At 38.6% G+C, this 16007-nt stretch overlaps 2 protein-coding genes across 2 annotated transcripts; both read right to left on the reverse strand.

Annotated features, from left to right (window-relative positions):
- Window positions 1-1105: 1105 nt before the first annotated feature.
- tmem11 (transmembrane protein 11) lies at window positions 1106-3721 on the reverse strand. The gene is made up of 2 exons (XM_084370785.1): window positions 3628-3721; window positions 1106-2096 (listed from the first exon to the last, which is right to left on the reverse strand). The coding sequence occupies exons 1-2, from the start codon at window positions 3672-3674 to the stop codon at window positions 1580-1582; spliced, it is 564 nt and encodes a 187-aa protein (XP_084226911.1). The 5' UTR covers window positions 3675-3721; the 3' UTR covers window positions 1106-1579.
- Window positions 3722-6055: 2334 nt separating this feature from the next.
- natd1 (protein NATD1) lies at window positions 6056-9826 on the reverse strand. The gene is made up of 3 exons (XM_084370832.1): window positions 9596-9826; window positions 8350-8468; window positions 6056-7751 (listed from the first exon to the last, which is right to left on the reverse strand). The coding sequence occupies exons 1-3, from the start codon at window positions 9693-9695 to the stop codon at window positions 7635-7637; spliced, it is 336 nt and encodes a 111-aa protein (XP_084226958.1). The 5' UTR covers window positions 9696-9826; the 3' UTR covers window positions 6056-7634.
- Window positions 9827-16007: the final 6181 nt, after the last annotated feature.

Raw genomic sequence — 16007 nt, forward strand, 5'->3', positions numbered from 1 at the left:
CGACAGCCAGCAGCCAGGGTCTCAGTTGTCTGAGGTGCTGGCAGGCGCTTTCAAACACCGAGCACAATTATTCAAAAACTATGCAATTCACCAATGGAAGCCCCATTTACTGATTTAAAAAAAGCAAAAGCAGCCTGTTCTAAATTTCAAGATAATAGTTTGATATTTATCAATGTCAACAATTTCATCAACAACGCAATCAACACTCTCAATTTAAAACAGTGTTAAACATATTATAGCTTCCCTGTTCATGTCAGAAATTGACAAAATATTGTGATGAAGCAAAGGCAAAACTTACACATTTATGTGATTGACTGCTAACAATCACAGCCGTCTGTTCACATGTGTGATCACACTACTTACTGAAACATCTCCAACACTTTCAAACCTTGAAGCAACTTCACAGATGGAATTCATTTCTGATACATTGTTTAATGGAGCTTTTCAGGGATTTACATGAAATTCTCTTCAGGAAACTCTGCATGAACAGCTGTATCATAAAAGGTTTTAATTCGCTAATTTCCTGCTGTCAAAGAAATAAAAGTGTTTGTGGAGCGTCATTTAAATAAGGACATTTAAACAAGACTTACTTTTAAGTCAGTGTCTGTAAAGCAATTAGTGTGACTTGTAAAATTCACCCAATTCACATCTGAATTCCACTTTATTCCACTTCTCCACTTCATCCATACTTATTTTTGCTTATTATAATCTCCTGGGTCCCCAAATTTTTAAAGACAGCAGCTCATAACAAGCACCACTGGAAAAATAAATGCAAGAAATTACGAATTTAGAATTTGCTGTGTAATTATTATCTGTAGTGTCAAATAGTGTCTATATTTAAATTTCAATTGTGATAGTTTGGCTTCATTTTAATGCAATATATATTATTAGAAACATGTGTAAACTGTGACTTTCCAAATGTTAGTATTTTGTCCAATAAGGACATTGAGCCACAGCATTGTCGCATAAGATCTGACTCGCACTCTTTAAACAAAAAATTCTACATGAACAAGACACAATTTCAAATAAGTTGCGGCTATTTGCGCTTTTTAGGACATCACATAGAATCCATTTAATGAAAAAAGTCAAATAAAATACAGAAAAGTGAGTTTGAAATATCCTAATGTTTAATGAAAGGATGATGTACTGATCAGCAAGAAAGGGGTACAGTAAAACTACGAAGGAAAGAGGAGCTTGGTACTCAAATCATGACGGTCCATTTCAAGTCAATACAAGTCAGTCCAGAGGAACTGCTGTCATACCCTTGTGCACTAGCATGTTGTGTGTCAAGGATGCAGGTGGAGGGCGAAGGGCAGGAGACGCAAGGGTACTACGGAGATAAGTGTGCTGTTGTCGTCACATAGAAGTAAAGGAAACGTAAGGGAAAAAACAATTCCGTCTAGTTTTAACTATATCCCTCTGATCAAAGTTCAAAATGGAAGCACCCACCACATGTGTGGAGCTTAATGCTGGGCCTGATCGTGACTTCCACTTTTCTTACATCTGGGGGTGGATAGGTTCTTTTTTTGTATGTTTTTTCCTTTTTTCTGTTGGTTCTTAAACCCTCTTCAGAGTGCACTCATACCGCATAGAGTTCGTAGATCTTCTTGGCGCAATACGCCAGGGCAGCCAGTGCTATCGTATTATGGAGTCTCTTTCTGTGGACGTCATCCCTGCGTACCAACACCACGGGCGTCGAGGAGGTGAGCGTATGCAGGGGCAGCCGCGAGAGTTTTTGGCTGTCGTATTCCACCTGATACTTGCAGCAGGGGTCAAATTGCCATGAAATCCCGTAGAGGGCAGAGCAGGCCACACTGAGGGCGCCAGCGGGCAGCGCCACATAACGCGAGTATTCAGGAGGCAGTGAAAGTGGCGTCAGGAGGCAAGCGGCGCCCGACAACACGGCCGTCTTGTGCAGGCAGTTGCCCACGGTAATCCATCGGGCCGTCTCATCTCCGATGCGTGTGGGCTCGATAACAATGTATTTATACTGGGCCTCCAGTGCCTGCTCCAGCTCATACTCAAACTGGTCCTGCGCATTCTCCCCGTTGTAGATCTCGTGCACAATGTAGCAGTCTGTCGCCGCCATCACTCCCCTGCGCAGAAACAGAAACACCAGCAAAGAAAGTTAGAGAAAGGATAGAGAGCAGTGTAACAAGACTCAATATAAGAATGGCCTAACTTTTAATACCAACCTGCCCATTTTTCATGAATCTGTGAATAACACTTGTCCACAAAAGCTAAGACAAAAAGGGTTTGTCAATTACATTTCTAAGTTAAAGGTTTCGCAAACCAAAACACATGTCTCACCACCATAACTAACAAATAATCTGTAAAAAAAAAAAAAAAAAAAAAAAAAAGAAAAAGAAAAAAAGAAGCATATATGATATCTTCCGCTGAAAAGATTCAGTATAGGATTTATTGTTAATCTGCTGCTATTATTCAGTAATCCATGGTACTGAACTAACTACATGATTACATGACTGTCCCAGGAGTTGACGACATTGAAATAATACATTATTGATGGAAAGTTGGTGTCTGTGACCTCTAGAATATAAAATGTGGTGATGAGTGAGCGCGAGTACTGATTTACAACATTTTGAAGCCCATTTTAACTTGTTTTCTTTAATGTGTCCTTCACTATATGCGACTCCACATCTTGATAACAATCATTTCACATGTGTAGGCCTTGGTATCATGAGTCATTTCACTCCACGTTGTTTTACACCGATTATAAAATGTCAAAATGACCAAACTCTCACAAGTTTTTAGAGGTCAACTGCTGTCAAAAAATAACTGAATGAGAAATATGGAGTAACTCAAAAGTAACTTACAATTCTTTAATATTTAACTTGTTAAATCCATTTCTACAATTAACTCTTCCCTGTGGATCATCTCATATATTCGGTCCTAACACCTCTGTAAACTAATGTGTCCGTTTATTTGTAAGTCACCTTTAAACATGACAAGCACACATGTGTGCATCAGTGTCAATACTCTGAGGCCTCCTATTGCATGTTGACAACCAAACCTTAACAAATAAATAGATAAATCATAAGTTTATCCTGCCTCAAGACAGCGGGTCATTGCCTTAGGGGGTTAAAAACATGAAGAAACATCGAATAATAATTTTAGGACCAACGTGTGAGGGACACAATGTACCTGAGCGTCGGTTAGATAGCATTGGCTAACTCTCATGGTACAAAGTTGGAGTACTGGCCAGCTAAGTTGAAGACCGTTTTACTTTGAGAACAGGTCGACAAACACAGCGGAAAAAAATGTTAGCTCTGCCAGTATTATGTAGCATGAGAGCCGTGGCATATCACATCAGCGTTTGCACCCATGCACGGCTAAACGAAACTTTTCCCACCGGTAATCGCTTGATGTGAAATAACCAAAACATCACATGAGCTGCTAGTTTGTTTCCTTGCTAACGTTAGCTAACTGTACACGTTAGCCAGCTAACGTTAGCTAACCATGGGACAAAATTCCGACTTGTCGTTTTGGCGTTTAACTTTGAATCCAAAACGACATGCATGTTCGGGTTCCCGCGAATGGTGTCAGCTACGAAACAATGTATCATATTAAAACATTTTCGTTTAATGACCAAGATGTGGAGTAACTGACCTCTCCCTGCTTACTGGGACACCGCGCCTCCTTCCCAGCGACGCCATGTTGGAGATACAACCGTGATTGCAGTTGACGTATGACAGAACCCAGCTTTCTGGGTAATGTAGTGTGTCAACGCAGTCGAGGCATCATTTGGACTCGAATGCGGACTACAATTCCCTCGATGCTTTAAAAGCAGCGTACCTGCCGTTACGTATTTTATAATAGCACAGAAGTTTGAGAGGTCAGACCATATTACAAATAAACTTAACACAAAGGAACAGAGGTATGTTTGTTTAAAATATAACGTACTAGCAACACTGTATATGAAATAAACAAAAAAGCCATTTAGATATTTAAATATTTAATTGGGCAGCAAGTAGATGCATACATCGTTACATCTGTATACAGTATGTAATATAGCGTTTTTATCCAACTCGGTTTGTCGTAAGATTTGTGTTTCTAGACGTCTAGTACTTAGACCCGTATGGTGCCCTCGCGTGCACTGTCTCTGTGTTCCCGTGTACTGGTATGGACTGCCTGTCCGCGTGCTGTAACCTGAGGCTCTTTGGCTGTCACAACTATAATGGTTACGTTCAGGAATGTGGGATCAGCTGAAACTAAACGCTGTGCCTGTGACAACAATTGTAAGAGCTCAATGGCGCATGCGTGAATAATCAATAAAAATCCAAGCAATCAATAATGTATATCGACGATGCTGCTGTGATTTTGAATGTTATTTAAACTATGGCCCCTTCAGGACCTGAAATATGTAATAGCCTATACCACCAAGAACCAGTTCAGCTAATATAGGCTATTTGGATTTACATCACATGCTTATTTGTTGGGAAAGTATTAATAAATTCATGTTTTAATTATTAATCTATTAATGAAAAAAAAAAGTTTGTTAAAAAAAGAATGAAAGAAAGTAGTTGCAGCCAGGGCTGTAGTCAGGATTGTATGAATACTGAGGCCTTGAGTCTTTTCAGTGCCCCCTGGCCATCCTACTCCCTTCTCAGTTCTTTATATTGTATTCCTACTTTACAACATTTACAACATCCTATTAAGGTATCGAAAACTGTGAAGAATTGGAAGTTGGCTTTCGAATGCTTGGTCATATTTACGGATGTTTATTCATTCCTCGATCAGATAGTTCCTGGTAGAAATTAGAAATTTAGAGTACATTTTTAATTAACACTGGTGCTTTGACCAGTCTGATATACAAGGTTTTAAGGTCAATTTATTGTCAGTTTTTAAAACACAATTGTTTGCGTCCTTTGTGCTGCATCTATTTTATAACATGGAGTGTAGATGATGAATTAGGAGCCTCACAGCCTGGGGAAAGAAGCTGCTCTGTAGTCTGGTGGCATGACCGTGAATACTTATCTTTTTCCAGGTGGCAGCATGGTGAACAGACTACATGTATTTTATAAAAATATTATAACAAAATAAGGCCAAAGACATGTTACATAATAAATATTAATGCCCAGGCCTAGTCTTTTTCAACCAGGTTTTTTTTGGCCCACGATTAGTCAAATTTAAGTATATCAAGACTAAATATACTGGAGTCTGTAGAATAAGTGACATGGACGTGTTGCTAAAACCCCCAGTGTATGAGTGGTAGGTGTGGACCTAAATCTCTTTCACTGACTGACATTTGGTTATTCCAGAGGACTTTAGACATCCATTTGAGTTTATACATTTTGATGTTTTGAGGTGTTTTATGAGAGGCTTGTTTAATGTACCACGTCTTTGCAGCATTGCAGCAAAGTGAGTTCACTTCTTCCATGTTCTGTAGTTGGTGAAAGTCTTGAGAACTTCATGTGTCTTTCTAATGGGAAATAAACTAGCAGCTTTGTGTCCTTCACATCCATTCGAAGTGTTTCCTCCTGCATTGTTAACCGCACAAAAATAAAACTAGTGCTCATTTTTTCTGCTGACCCAACACTTTGAATTACAACATCTACATTGTCATTCACAATACTATCAACAGGTGGGGCCAGAATGTAGTTAAAAAATATCAGCAAAGCTCAGTTATTATTGGTGCAGTTTGTTGTAAGATGTTAATGTCTGTTTATCAGAGAAATATGTAAACTGCCTTGCCATGATACACAACATGCATAGTTTAAAATGTAATGTCTTTAAATAGCTCTTTGATTTACTGTACATGTAATTATTCCACCGTGCTTGTGTTCATCTTACCAACAAAACATTTTTTGAGGTGGACATCAATATCTAACACTGAAACAAACAACACAATCTCTGCTGAGTCATATTGTTGTAATTACATCTTCAAAAAATATTCTGTAAATATTTCTGCTAACAGTCAAGCAATGATAAATACACACGGCCTTAAAATGTATTGCACCGAATCAAATCTTCTCTTTGAAGCGGCCTGTATGTGCTTCTTCATCTGTTTTGTTAAAAGTACAACCTTTGACATTAATAGTGTGATAAGTACTTGATTTATTTATTGATAGACAACAAGAATGGAAAAAAGTCTCAAGCACAAAACAATATAACATGGATTGGTACATTTTGACGCATTTGGTGGATCCATATGCTCAAAACATCCATTCCAGAAAACACACAAATATAAACAAACAAACAAACAAACACCTTGAATATGTTGGCCTAACAATGGATGTGTGTCACCTAAAGGAAAGTTGTATAAAGGGAAAGTGGTTTCCTGCGATTACCTCTTAGTGATTAAAGCAGATGTGTGTCCTGGCAGAGTGTGTTGAGTAACCTGAGGTATGTTTCTCCTCAACATTTAAGATTGTCGACAGCAAAAGCTCCCAAAGAGCCCAAAAAGTGAATCCACAGTTAACCTTTTTTTGTTTTCAGTTAAAGTTTTCTCCTATGATGACCTTTATTATTTCGACATCAGCTGGTGAAGGAAGCCTTGTGGGTAAGAGAAAAACAAAACAGATCAAATGATTTCTGATTTCGCCCATCCAGTCTATTTTCCCTGAATGACAGAACAAAGAACGCTTGACACCATAGAATGTAAATGCCCTGAATATAGCAGTGCAGAGATGTTTATCCATATCCACGCTGAGTAGTTGTACCACACAGTGACAAGCTTCAGACCCAATGTATCACATGTGTATTTGTAACATTTAACACATACAATAGAGGAAATGATGAGTTTTGTCTTGAGGCTTGTTCAGGATTGTGTCTCCAGAGTTAGACATCCTCAGTTTCAGGTTCTTTGGTTCATAAATCCCTGCATCTTTGACTAGTCAATTTATAACTCCAATAATGGACAGTAAGTTTCTGTTACTGGGAAGAACTGAAGTGGATACATTAGCACTGGAACCAAATTGAGAGTTCAGGAATAAAAATCTTCGAAATAAAGATTATATTTTTTAATAAGACCCTTAACCCACCAAAAAACCCTCTTCTGAGTAGCTTGATAGAAGCATTCAGGATTAACAATCTACTAAATTAGCATTAGCCTTAGAAACACAATTTCGTAAGAGAGGAGTGGAAAGTAAAATAAAAAATAAAAAAAAGACTAAAAGAAAGCCATAGAATATCAAAAGGGGGTCTAAATATAAAAGTCATCACAGTTTAAGCATCAGTGAAGCCCTCATTGCTTCAGTCCGAACCATCATGGAGAGAGACGCCTGGATTGGTCATCTTATAGCTCTGCTTGCAACCTTCAAGCCAGTGATAGGTATTCATCCTGAAGGGTTCTGTCTGAGGTAACAGGATTCAGCTTTGGTTAGTTCATTTGCTCATGGTTTTAACAAGTCGTGACCAGCTGATTCACTTCCTGTTTCTGATGAGGGTGTATCCCCGTGTTATGGACATAACTGACCCGTCGACGCAACGTTCAGCTCACGGACGTCTTTGCTGTGAGGTCAGTTGCGTCTGGAGTCACTCAGTGTCATGTTTAACAATGCCTGGACGGTCCTTTGTTGTATATCGGCTTGTGACTCCAATGCATGCTGCCACACAGTATTTATCCCCTTAGAGTCTCTTTCTCTTTCTCGTCTTTGTCAGAGCACCGTGTAGCATCATTGATAAATATGTTCAAAGTACTGAGGCTGAGGATTCTCTTTGACGTATTTCTGAATGTACCAGCAGGTCAGGTGGGCTTTCAGATCCTCTTCCACCACAAAATCCATGGCTGCCTGCCATCACAAGAGCATAAAATCACATTGAAATTTTCAAACAGCATTTTATATGGACACTTTGGTCATATGTGAAATGTGCTTGAGTTGGCTTCCAATATATAAGTGGTAAAATTACTAGTGATAAAATCTAAATAAGGCTATTCACTATTCATGAACTAAGCTGGCCCTACAGCTAATCATTAGTCTAATTTGGGTTCATATGCACACAATGCTATTCACTTTGAAGTGTCTCTGAGGGTGAAAGGTTTTTTATTATTTTTAGTTTTTTAATAAATTCATAATAAATACAAAATGCTAGTTTTCCATTTACAACTCACACTATTAAAAAGGTCTAGTGTGTATGATTTAGTGAAATCTATCAGTGAAAGGCCCTCTCTAGAGTCAGTGTTTGGTTTGTCTGTTCTGTGCTACTGTAGAAACATGACAGATATAAAAGGCTCATATTAGGGTAACGAGAACACAACTTTTTCTCAATTTCAGGAGGTTATACACTAATGACAACATAATCGTATATTCCACTTCTACCATTAGATTCTCCTAAATCCTACACACTGGACCAAAGCGTGCATGTGCGCATAGTCAAAATGAGTTTTACCTTGGCCAGGTGTTTGGCTATTCCTCTTCCTCTGTAAGCATCTGGCACTTCAGTGTGTTGCAGATCCACTGTCTTCTTCCCAACGTATTCATACAGAAGAACTGCACGGTCGTGTGATCCTGAGGACAGACGCAAGTAGCTGTGAAATAGGTCCCCACCCAACCCACTTTTCCACAGTTTACAAGCAGCAATTTGACACCACCTTGCTAGGGGGATACACATAATACTTGATTAACTGTCAGTTTAAGGAAAAACGTAGTATAGCATACTTATAAAAAATGATGACAGTCACACTCATAGCACGCCATCAATCTCACACATACAACACAATCATCCAATAGAAAGTTTTCTGATTTAAAGCCTAGTGTAAGCCCACAGGCTAGGTAATTGATCAAGATGACAAGGCATGAGTATTTTGACCTCAAGTCATTGCCTTGATACCATGTGATGTGGTGTCACAGTCAGTGGCCTCCTAACTTCAAGACAAAAACACAACAACTAGACAGGTACAGACAAGTACTTGTGGATAAGGACAATGTAGCGTGGAGAGAAGACAGAGATTGAAAAAAAAACAAACAAGGAAGAATGGCTTTCAGCTTTTTGCTGTAAACACAGCTCACACAGCTGTTAAGTGAAAAATCATTTAAGCTCTTAGATAATCATGTCAATAAAACATGAAACATTACATTCAAAACAACTGTATACCAGTTTATCATGAACTCATATTGTTTAAATCCCAAAAAGGGTAACTAGACTTAAACAAATGGGAGTGCCACAGCCCATAAAAAGTCTAACTAGTGCAGTGAAATTTAAATTGAGGAAATTGATTGGTGGATGACTGATGTTTTAAGCAAACCTTGTAAAGGCTGGGGAGAAGAGTAACACGACAACTTCACTAAGAGGAGTAATAGACGTTCAGCAGTGTCTGTCGGGAGTGGGTGTTATTGAAGGTTGTACGTTTTCTTTCAGGAAATGAAGGAAGAAAATATTTACGTCGTGCCAAGAAAACAAAATGGTGAAGTTACAAGTCAAGGCTCTGTCGTCTGTACAGCTCTTTACACAAAACAAACCCCGATTAAAGACGTGACATCCCAACTACATGAAGTGAATAACGCCTCTGTGTCTGAAATGGCAGCTGGATTCATCAGTGAGGGCACGACGACGATACAGACAGCGAGGAAAGCTACACCAACATCTTAGCTCACAATAGCTAGCTAGCATGCTAATGTTGACATGTCTAACTCACCGTTGAGTCTTATGACAAACTGCCGGCGCTTTTTATCGTGCTCCACCTGAATCTGGGAGTTGGTCGCGTCGAAGACATTTGCCTGTGCTGCCTGTGCCATAGTAGCTCGCTACAGCTGACGATGGTTGCTAATGCTACTTTGGCGTCGCTAACCAGAAATGGCTACATGAAATGATGAACGGCCAAAGCAAAACACTCCATCCAACGAAATCAGCTGTGAGGTCACGTGACGCCCAGCCAATCAACGCCCGTGTTGTCAGAGAGAAGGAAACCATGCAGGTACATTTATATATAGGTGATTTTATAGATTACTGCAACATTATATAAAGTTAAAGTAAAGTAAGATAATATACAAACAAGAGTTGAAACCACCAAACTTGTAGACGCAGTTTTATCAAGTAAAACGAGTTTAAATTAGTTTAATTCTTAACTTTGGTTAATTAAATTTAGCTGATGTAGCAAATTACTAAGCCATTTGAGTAAACATTAATGAATAAATGGTCAGAACAAAGCTTTTGAGAGCTTTTGGAGGATAACCAATGTTGATTTTACTATTAAAGGCAAGTTATTCAGCTGTTTGCAGTTTCTTGGCAGATGACATTGGCAGCTAAGGTTAACTAGAGCTCAAATACCCAGTGTGCCAACCTTACTTATAATAGGCTCCTATTAAAATATCATGACAAATGCAGGGGAGACCAAACATGATTGCATCGCTTTTACATTTTACTTTCATGCCAGAAAAGCTCATTTGGTAGAGGAACTTCCATATACAAAAGATATGATGTGGAATAGTGTGTATCACATATGCAAGTTTAGACTATCTTTAACACCTTAACATTACCGTAATACCACCTGACTAATATCAGTTACATCCTCTTAGAATTGCCTCATGGCATAAGATTAAGATAATATGATTTCAAGGGATAAAACATTTCCAACTCACTTCATATCAGAAAATTGTCTATGAAATAGTCATTTTACTTTCAAGCCTCTTTTGTTCCAATGTGTGAACCTCAAATCAAAAACTAAGTAATCATACCCAGGCTTCCATGGGTATTAAATAATTACAGTAAGTCATTATATCTTTAAAGTAGTGGTTTAAATGAATTAAATTTCACTTAACTTTTTTTTTTTAGCATTTTCCGACTCCTTTTCTCAATTTTCCATTTGACTATGCTTTACGCTTTTTGCTTGACCGCACACACTTAAATGATTAATTAGGTCAGGCACCTTAGCCTTAATTGCGTGCTAATTTATTTCTTGGTGTATAAATAGTGATGTATCAAAGAAATAGGTGTTGATAGTTCCTGTGAGGTCACAGCTCACAGATCCTCAGTGACAGCTGTGTCGCTGTGTTCAGAGCAAATACACAATCAGACGCCAAATCCTTCAGCTGGATTTGAGATTTCATATGTTACACTTAACTACTATTGTAGATTGTGCTCATGTGAATCAAATACTGTGTCTTGTTATTAACTTGATTGAAATTTTGAGTGTTTCTAGAAAATGTAGGCAGGAACGTCAAGATCACTGAAATTACAGAGTAGTAATCCTGTTAAGCTGTCGGCCTAATCCTGCAGAACTCTAATGTCAACTCTGTATGGGATTATGTGTGAGTGTGTGTTGGTGTTTGAGACACTGTCGCATCGACTTGTTTGTAATTTGTTCTCTCTGTTTTTTGTCAGAGAACATAAGATCGAACCTCCTTTGGAGATGGATAACAATATCCGCCAGAAATTCTCATGTTTATCATAAGAGTGTTTTTTCATTGTTCTTCTGAAAATGATGTCCAAGGCACCAAGGTAAGTCAGCTTTATCTAGCTGTTTCCTACATCACATTAAAAAGAATACTAGGGTATCATTGCTTTTATGCTATTTCCTTTAAAATTAGATGGATTGGTTTAAACAAAAACTCAGGTGAATACATTAATGTGACCATAAGGTCTTAATAGTGATAAAGCACAAAAGAAGGAGCAGTGAGCATGTTCAATTCGTTCGGGACAAAATGTGCGATTTACCTGGTACCCTCTCTATCTACATCAGTTTATTAGCAGTAGATTCTCTCTTTCTTAATGTGAGAGAGATGGATGTAATTTGTTTTTTAATTCATGCTCTGTACGCAGCCTCTATATTACACTTGTATGGCTGTTAATGTTTTCTGGCACCATACTGCCAACTCTGTAGGCTAATTTACAACATGTGAAATGCTCCTCAATCTCCCATGAAGTAATCAATGCTTCTTGACTGCTGCAGGAAACTAAATAAGAGAACAAGTCAATATGTTCTAGCAGTTTTATGACCACCAGTAATGATTTAGCATCTAATTTTAAATCTTATATTTTGGAAAAGGGCTTGCTGTGTTAGTTACTTTGTAACTTACTTTGTTAGTTAGTTAGTTCATGAGGAATATAACTGCACAGATTATCCCTTTAAACAACAACAATCATCACTGACACAGATTTTTGCCAGCTACATATTATTCCATGAGCACAAACATAATATTATACTTCAAGTCACCTCAGTACATATATGCTTTCATCTTTGAATACAGCCAAGTAAAATGTTGTTTTCTGACAGGATAATTTATGCTTAACTGTCTTAATCTTATTTCTAGGTGGCATGAGACCCTGGTAAACTCCAAGACCAACAAACCTACACAGAAGACAGGGGGGAAGGTAAGTGCTACATTCACTTCCAAATGAAAGAAGAGCTGCTTTGATCATTTAGTGATGCTTTTCACCTTTTGTCACAGTCTGAATAAGGAGCTTCTCAGAGGCACAGATTACTGTTTTATTGCAGTGATTGAAACGAGAAATGTGACTTACTTATTTCTTCATTTGTTCTTTAAAAAAAAAAAATGTGATTGCTCTACCAGGAAACATATGATGCTGAAATAGAGCACATGATCAAAATACATACTTACAAAAAAGAACTGAGGCATTTAAAAAGGGACAATAAAGACAATAGTTGAATTATTCTATCCGTCCCATGACACAGCAGTGGTATTGCAATTGTTTTGATTTGTGAAATTGTGCACTGAATCGTGTCATGTCCTGCAAATAAGACCACTAACACACCTCTGAGTGTCTACACCCTAAATCATAGCCATCAACTACATTAACACAGAAGCAACCACAACAAATAAACTAAAAGAAACACCAAGAAAAGGTATACTTTGCAAGCAAAAGTGTGCTGAATTTGACACATATGCTCAGCCTTTGTTTTCCGTCAATAACAGAAAGATTCCTCTTTTTAATTAGAATTGAGGCTCACTGGCAATGATAACCTGATTTAAGAAGGGTTGAAGTACAGCATCTTACAACTTCCCCTTCCTCCAGAAGTGTAGACAATGCTTTATAAAAGTGTTATTGCACTGTATTAATGTTCGGTGTTGTTCATTTAACATGGACACCGTTTCCTCAGAGTGGGTGTATGTTTATGCTAGACACCCAGCATGTGGTTTGATTTACGTAGCCATTAATGGCTGAAGATCAAGTCAGCGCAGTTACAACCTGCACAAGTCGCTAAGTCAGGACTCTTGGAGCCTCCACTAATTGATTTCTCTGTGTTGTGGTCCAGCCACAGATTGATTGCCTCTGCAGTTGGTGAGGTTGCATCTCCATAGACTGGAACAGACCGCCTATGTCTGATGGCTTTCCAATGCTCAAGTGTAATTAAGTTCAATGTGTTTGTGTGTGTGTGTGTGTGTGTGTGTGTGTGTGTGTGTGTGTGTGTGTGTGTGCCCGGGATCACAGTGTCAGTAAGATGGTACTTAAGCAAATTAAGAGCTCTTGTGAGGATTAAAAGGTTGTCTCTAGTGGTGATTGGATTGTATGTGTCAAAGAGTCCAAGTTGGGATGGGGGTTAGCAGTGGGTGTGATGTTTGACATTCAAACATCATCCTCAAAGCTGAAAACCATACACAACTGTCTTGTTGTGACTTATGTTTCCTCTCTCCCAAAGGATCTGGCAGCATCAGCAGCACCTGGATCCAGCGGAAGTAAACAGGCTGGCAGCAGTACGTCCAAAACCAGGGTTGCTTTTGGAAGGAGCAGCAGCCTCAGCAGCAGAGGCAATGACTCGAGTGGCAGTAAGGCTGGTGGCACTTTGAAAAGAGGCAGCACTGGCCAACAGGGTACCAGATCTCGTTCAGCTGGACCGGCTGCCCGCCTCTGCAGCAGCCGGAGCTTTTCGTCCATCCACACCTCGTCTATCACTGCTGCTCCGTTCATGAGGAGCAGCCGCTCTCTCAGCAGACTCGACCACAGATCCACTGGAAATGGTAATTTCATCCATGTTTAACTTACGCGTGTTTATGTGTAGTTCTTAAATATCTGTCCTGAACATTTATCCAAATTAATTTATTAGTTTTTCAAATTGTTTAATACACAGCTGTTTCTTTATTGCTCTCATTATGAAACAGATTCAGATGCAAGTTCACAAGTAAAAAAAGGACTAACAACAGAAAAGAAAGCCTTGAGTTCAGGCCAGCTGTCCTCCTCTGGGGAGCAAAGCAGGTGTGTTGTTCTTTTCATTTTAATTTTTAAAATCATTTCAGAGGCTCCTATTCTGTTTGTGATCTGCAGTCAGTAATAACCATCAACAATCTGTTCCATTTATGTTTCCATGATTAAAGAGACAACAAAGACCAGTGTCGTGGTGATATTAATGCTGAAAAAATGAAAACAAGCAGCTCCTCTGAGCCACCCGAGTCTTCCTCCTCTTTGGTTGCCACCGCTGAATGTCATGATCACTCCAACAAAGTAAAGAAACAGGTACTTTTACTTTTATATGTATTCATGAATAACTGCTGATGCTGGATTCAAGGCTCTGCAGCCTGCAGTCTGTAAAATCAATGCACTGCATTGTATTAAATTTTCTCTAGCTTCTTGTAAACTTGATGGTAGTGGACACAAGTAGTCATTCAGTGAGAGGAGGGGCCGTCCAGTCTGGTTTTTTGCTGATTAGAGAAGGCATGCCACATTTTGGTCCCAGTATCATTGGCTCTTCAGTGTCAGTTATCCAACTGTCCTATGACAATCAAACACTGTGTTGCTGAATCAAGTTTGCCCTTGAGAAGGACACAAATCTTTGTTATTGCAATGCATAATATATTATTATTGACCATTTATTGCTGCTTCACATGAATAAACAAAATTCATGCTGTTGTCCTGTCTGAATACAATCAAAGAGAAACTAGTCAGTCTTTATGTACAGTATAGATTGTTTGTGATAAATAGAAGAGAAGGTACCATAAAACGTTGTAGTCAACTTAACAAACACATACCAATTCTTTTAATAGTATACATTTAGACACTGTGTCATGGAGCTATGATTCAACATTAAACTAGTCCAAAACCAGAAAACTAGGAGAAAATGACACATTTGCTTCCCATTAACTGGAGCCAATACAAGGATTTATGTCTTTTAGGTTTCTGTATGCATTTGTGCCAGGACACTGGAGGAAGAGGTTTTGTTGGTTTGTGTGTTTGCAGTGTTTCATGCTTGTCATAAAGTGGCAATTTATTTTTGTTTAGTGAAGTGAAAGTCCTTGGGGTACTGAACTACTATAGAGAATCAGCCGACAAAACAAGCACAAAGAGAGTTTTTAGTAATATTTTAGAAGCTGTGAATACCAAACAAGCAGTCGCAGACTTTGAAATAGCCTAATTTAACATTCAGACTTTAGTGGTATTCTGTTTGAGTCTTCGATGGCTGCCTTAACATCCAATTAATTTTTTCATTGCTTTGTTTAAGACCCACCTTTGAGAAAAGCACCATCAAGAGAAGATTTGCTATTAGGTTAAAAAGTCCTCTGTAGAAACATTTTAAGAAGCGGGCCTATAAGCATAGTTTGGGACATTACAAATAGTTTGGGAACTAATACTGGTCCAATATTCAGCAGAGACGGGTGTGATGTGTAATTCTTAATGACGGAGAAATCCTTCAAGGATTTTAATATAACTCATTACATGAGTGTAGGGAGTCTTTAATGACGACTCAAGTTAAACAGAGGAGATGATTTTTAAACCAAGTAAAACAAAAACAGAACCCCGAAGCATCAGTTCTACCCTTTTTTTCTGTGCCAGGAGTTGAGACGCTCATCCCTCCCTCGTTACCGGGGACTCAAATCCATCAAGTGCAGAGATGTTGAAGCCTCTGTGATTGTGAGTCTGATTACAACTGATTTCTCTTAAAAGAGATTTGCTTACATCCTGTTACGTCATCTAGATCTCTCAGCATGTTTGACCCTGCTGAATATCTTGGTTTTTAACATGTACCAGAAACATATAATTTAAATAATACTCAACGCTAGCCATTATATTGACATACAGTACTTCTCTGATTTGGTGCATGAGATGCTTTGCTTCCTCTTTAGCCTGACCTACTCAACTTTAAGAAAGGATGGATG

Source organism: Pagrus pagrus (assembly GCF_965226575.1).
Source record: "Pagrus pagrus genome assembly, chromosome: 13".
Classification (NCBI taxonomy): Eukaryota; Metazoa; Chordata; class Actinopteri; order Spariformes; family Sparidae; genus Pagrus; species Pagrus pagrus.

Bases quoted from the DNA above. Each gene is read 5' to 3' on its own strand.
- natd1 (XM_084370832.1), bottom strand. From the start codon at position 9,695: ATGGCACAGGCAGCACAGGCAAATGTCTTCGACGCGACCAACTCCCAG. The intron at 8,469-9,595 runs GTGAGTTAGACA...GTCTGTCCTCAG, and splicing joins GTTTGTCATAAGACTCAACG to GATCACACGACCGTGCAGTT. The intron at 7,752-8,349 runs GTAAAACTCATT...TTGTGATGGCAG, and splicing joins TAGCCAAACACCTGGCCAAG to GCAGCCATGGATTTTGTGGT.
- tmem11 (XM_084370785.1), bottom strand. From the start codon at position 3,674: ATGGCGTCGCTGGGAAGGAGGCGCGGTGTCCCAGTAAGCAGGGAGAG. The intron at 2,097-3,627 runs GTCAGTTACTCC...GTTTCTGCGCAG, and splicing joins GTCCCAGTAAGCAGGGAGAG to GGGAGTGATGGCGGCGACAG.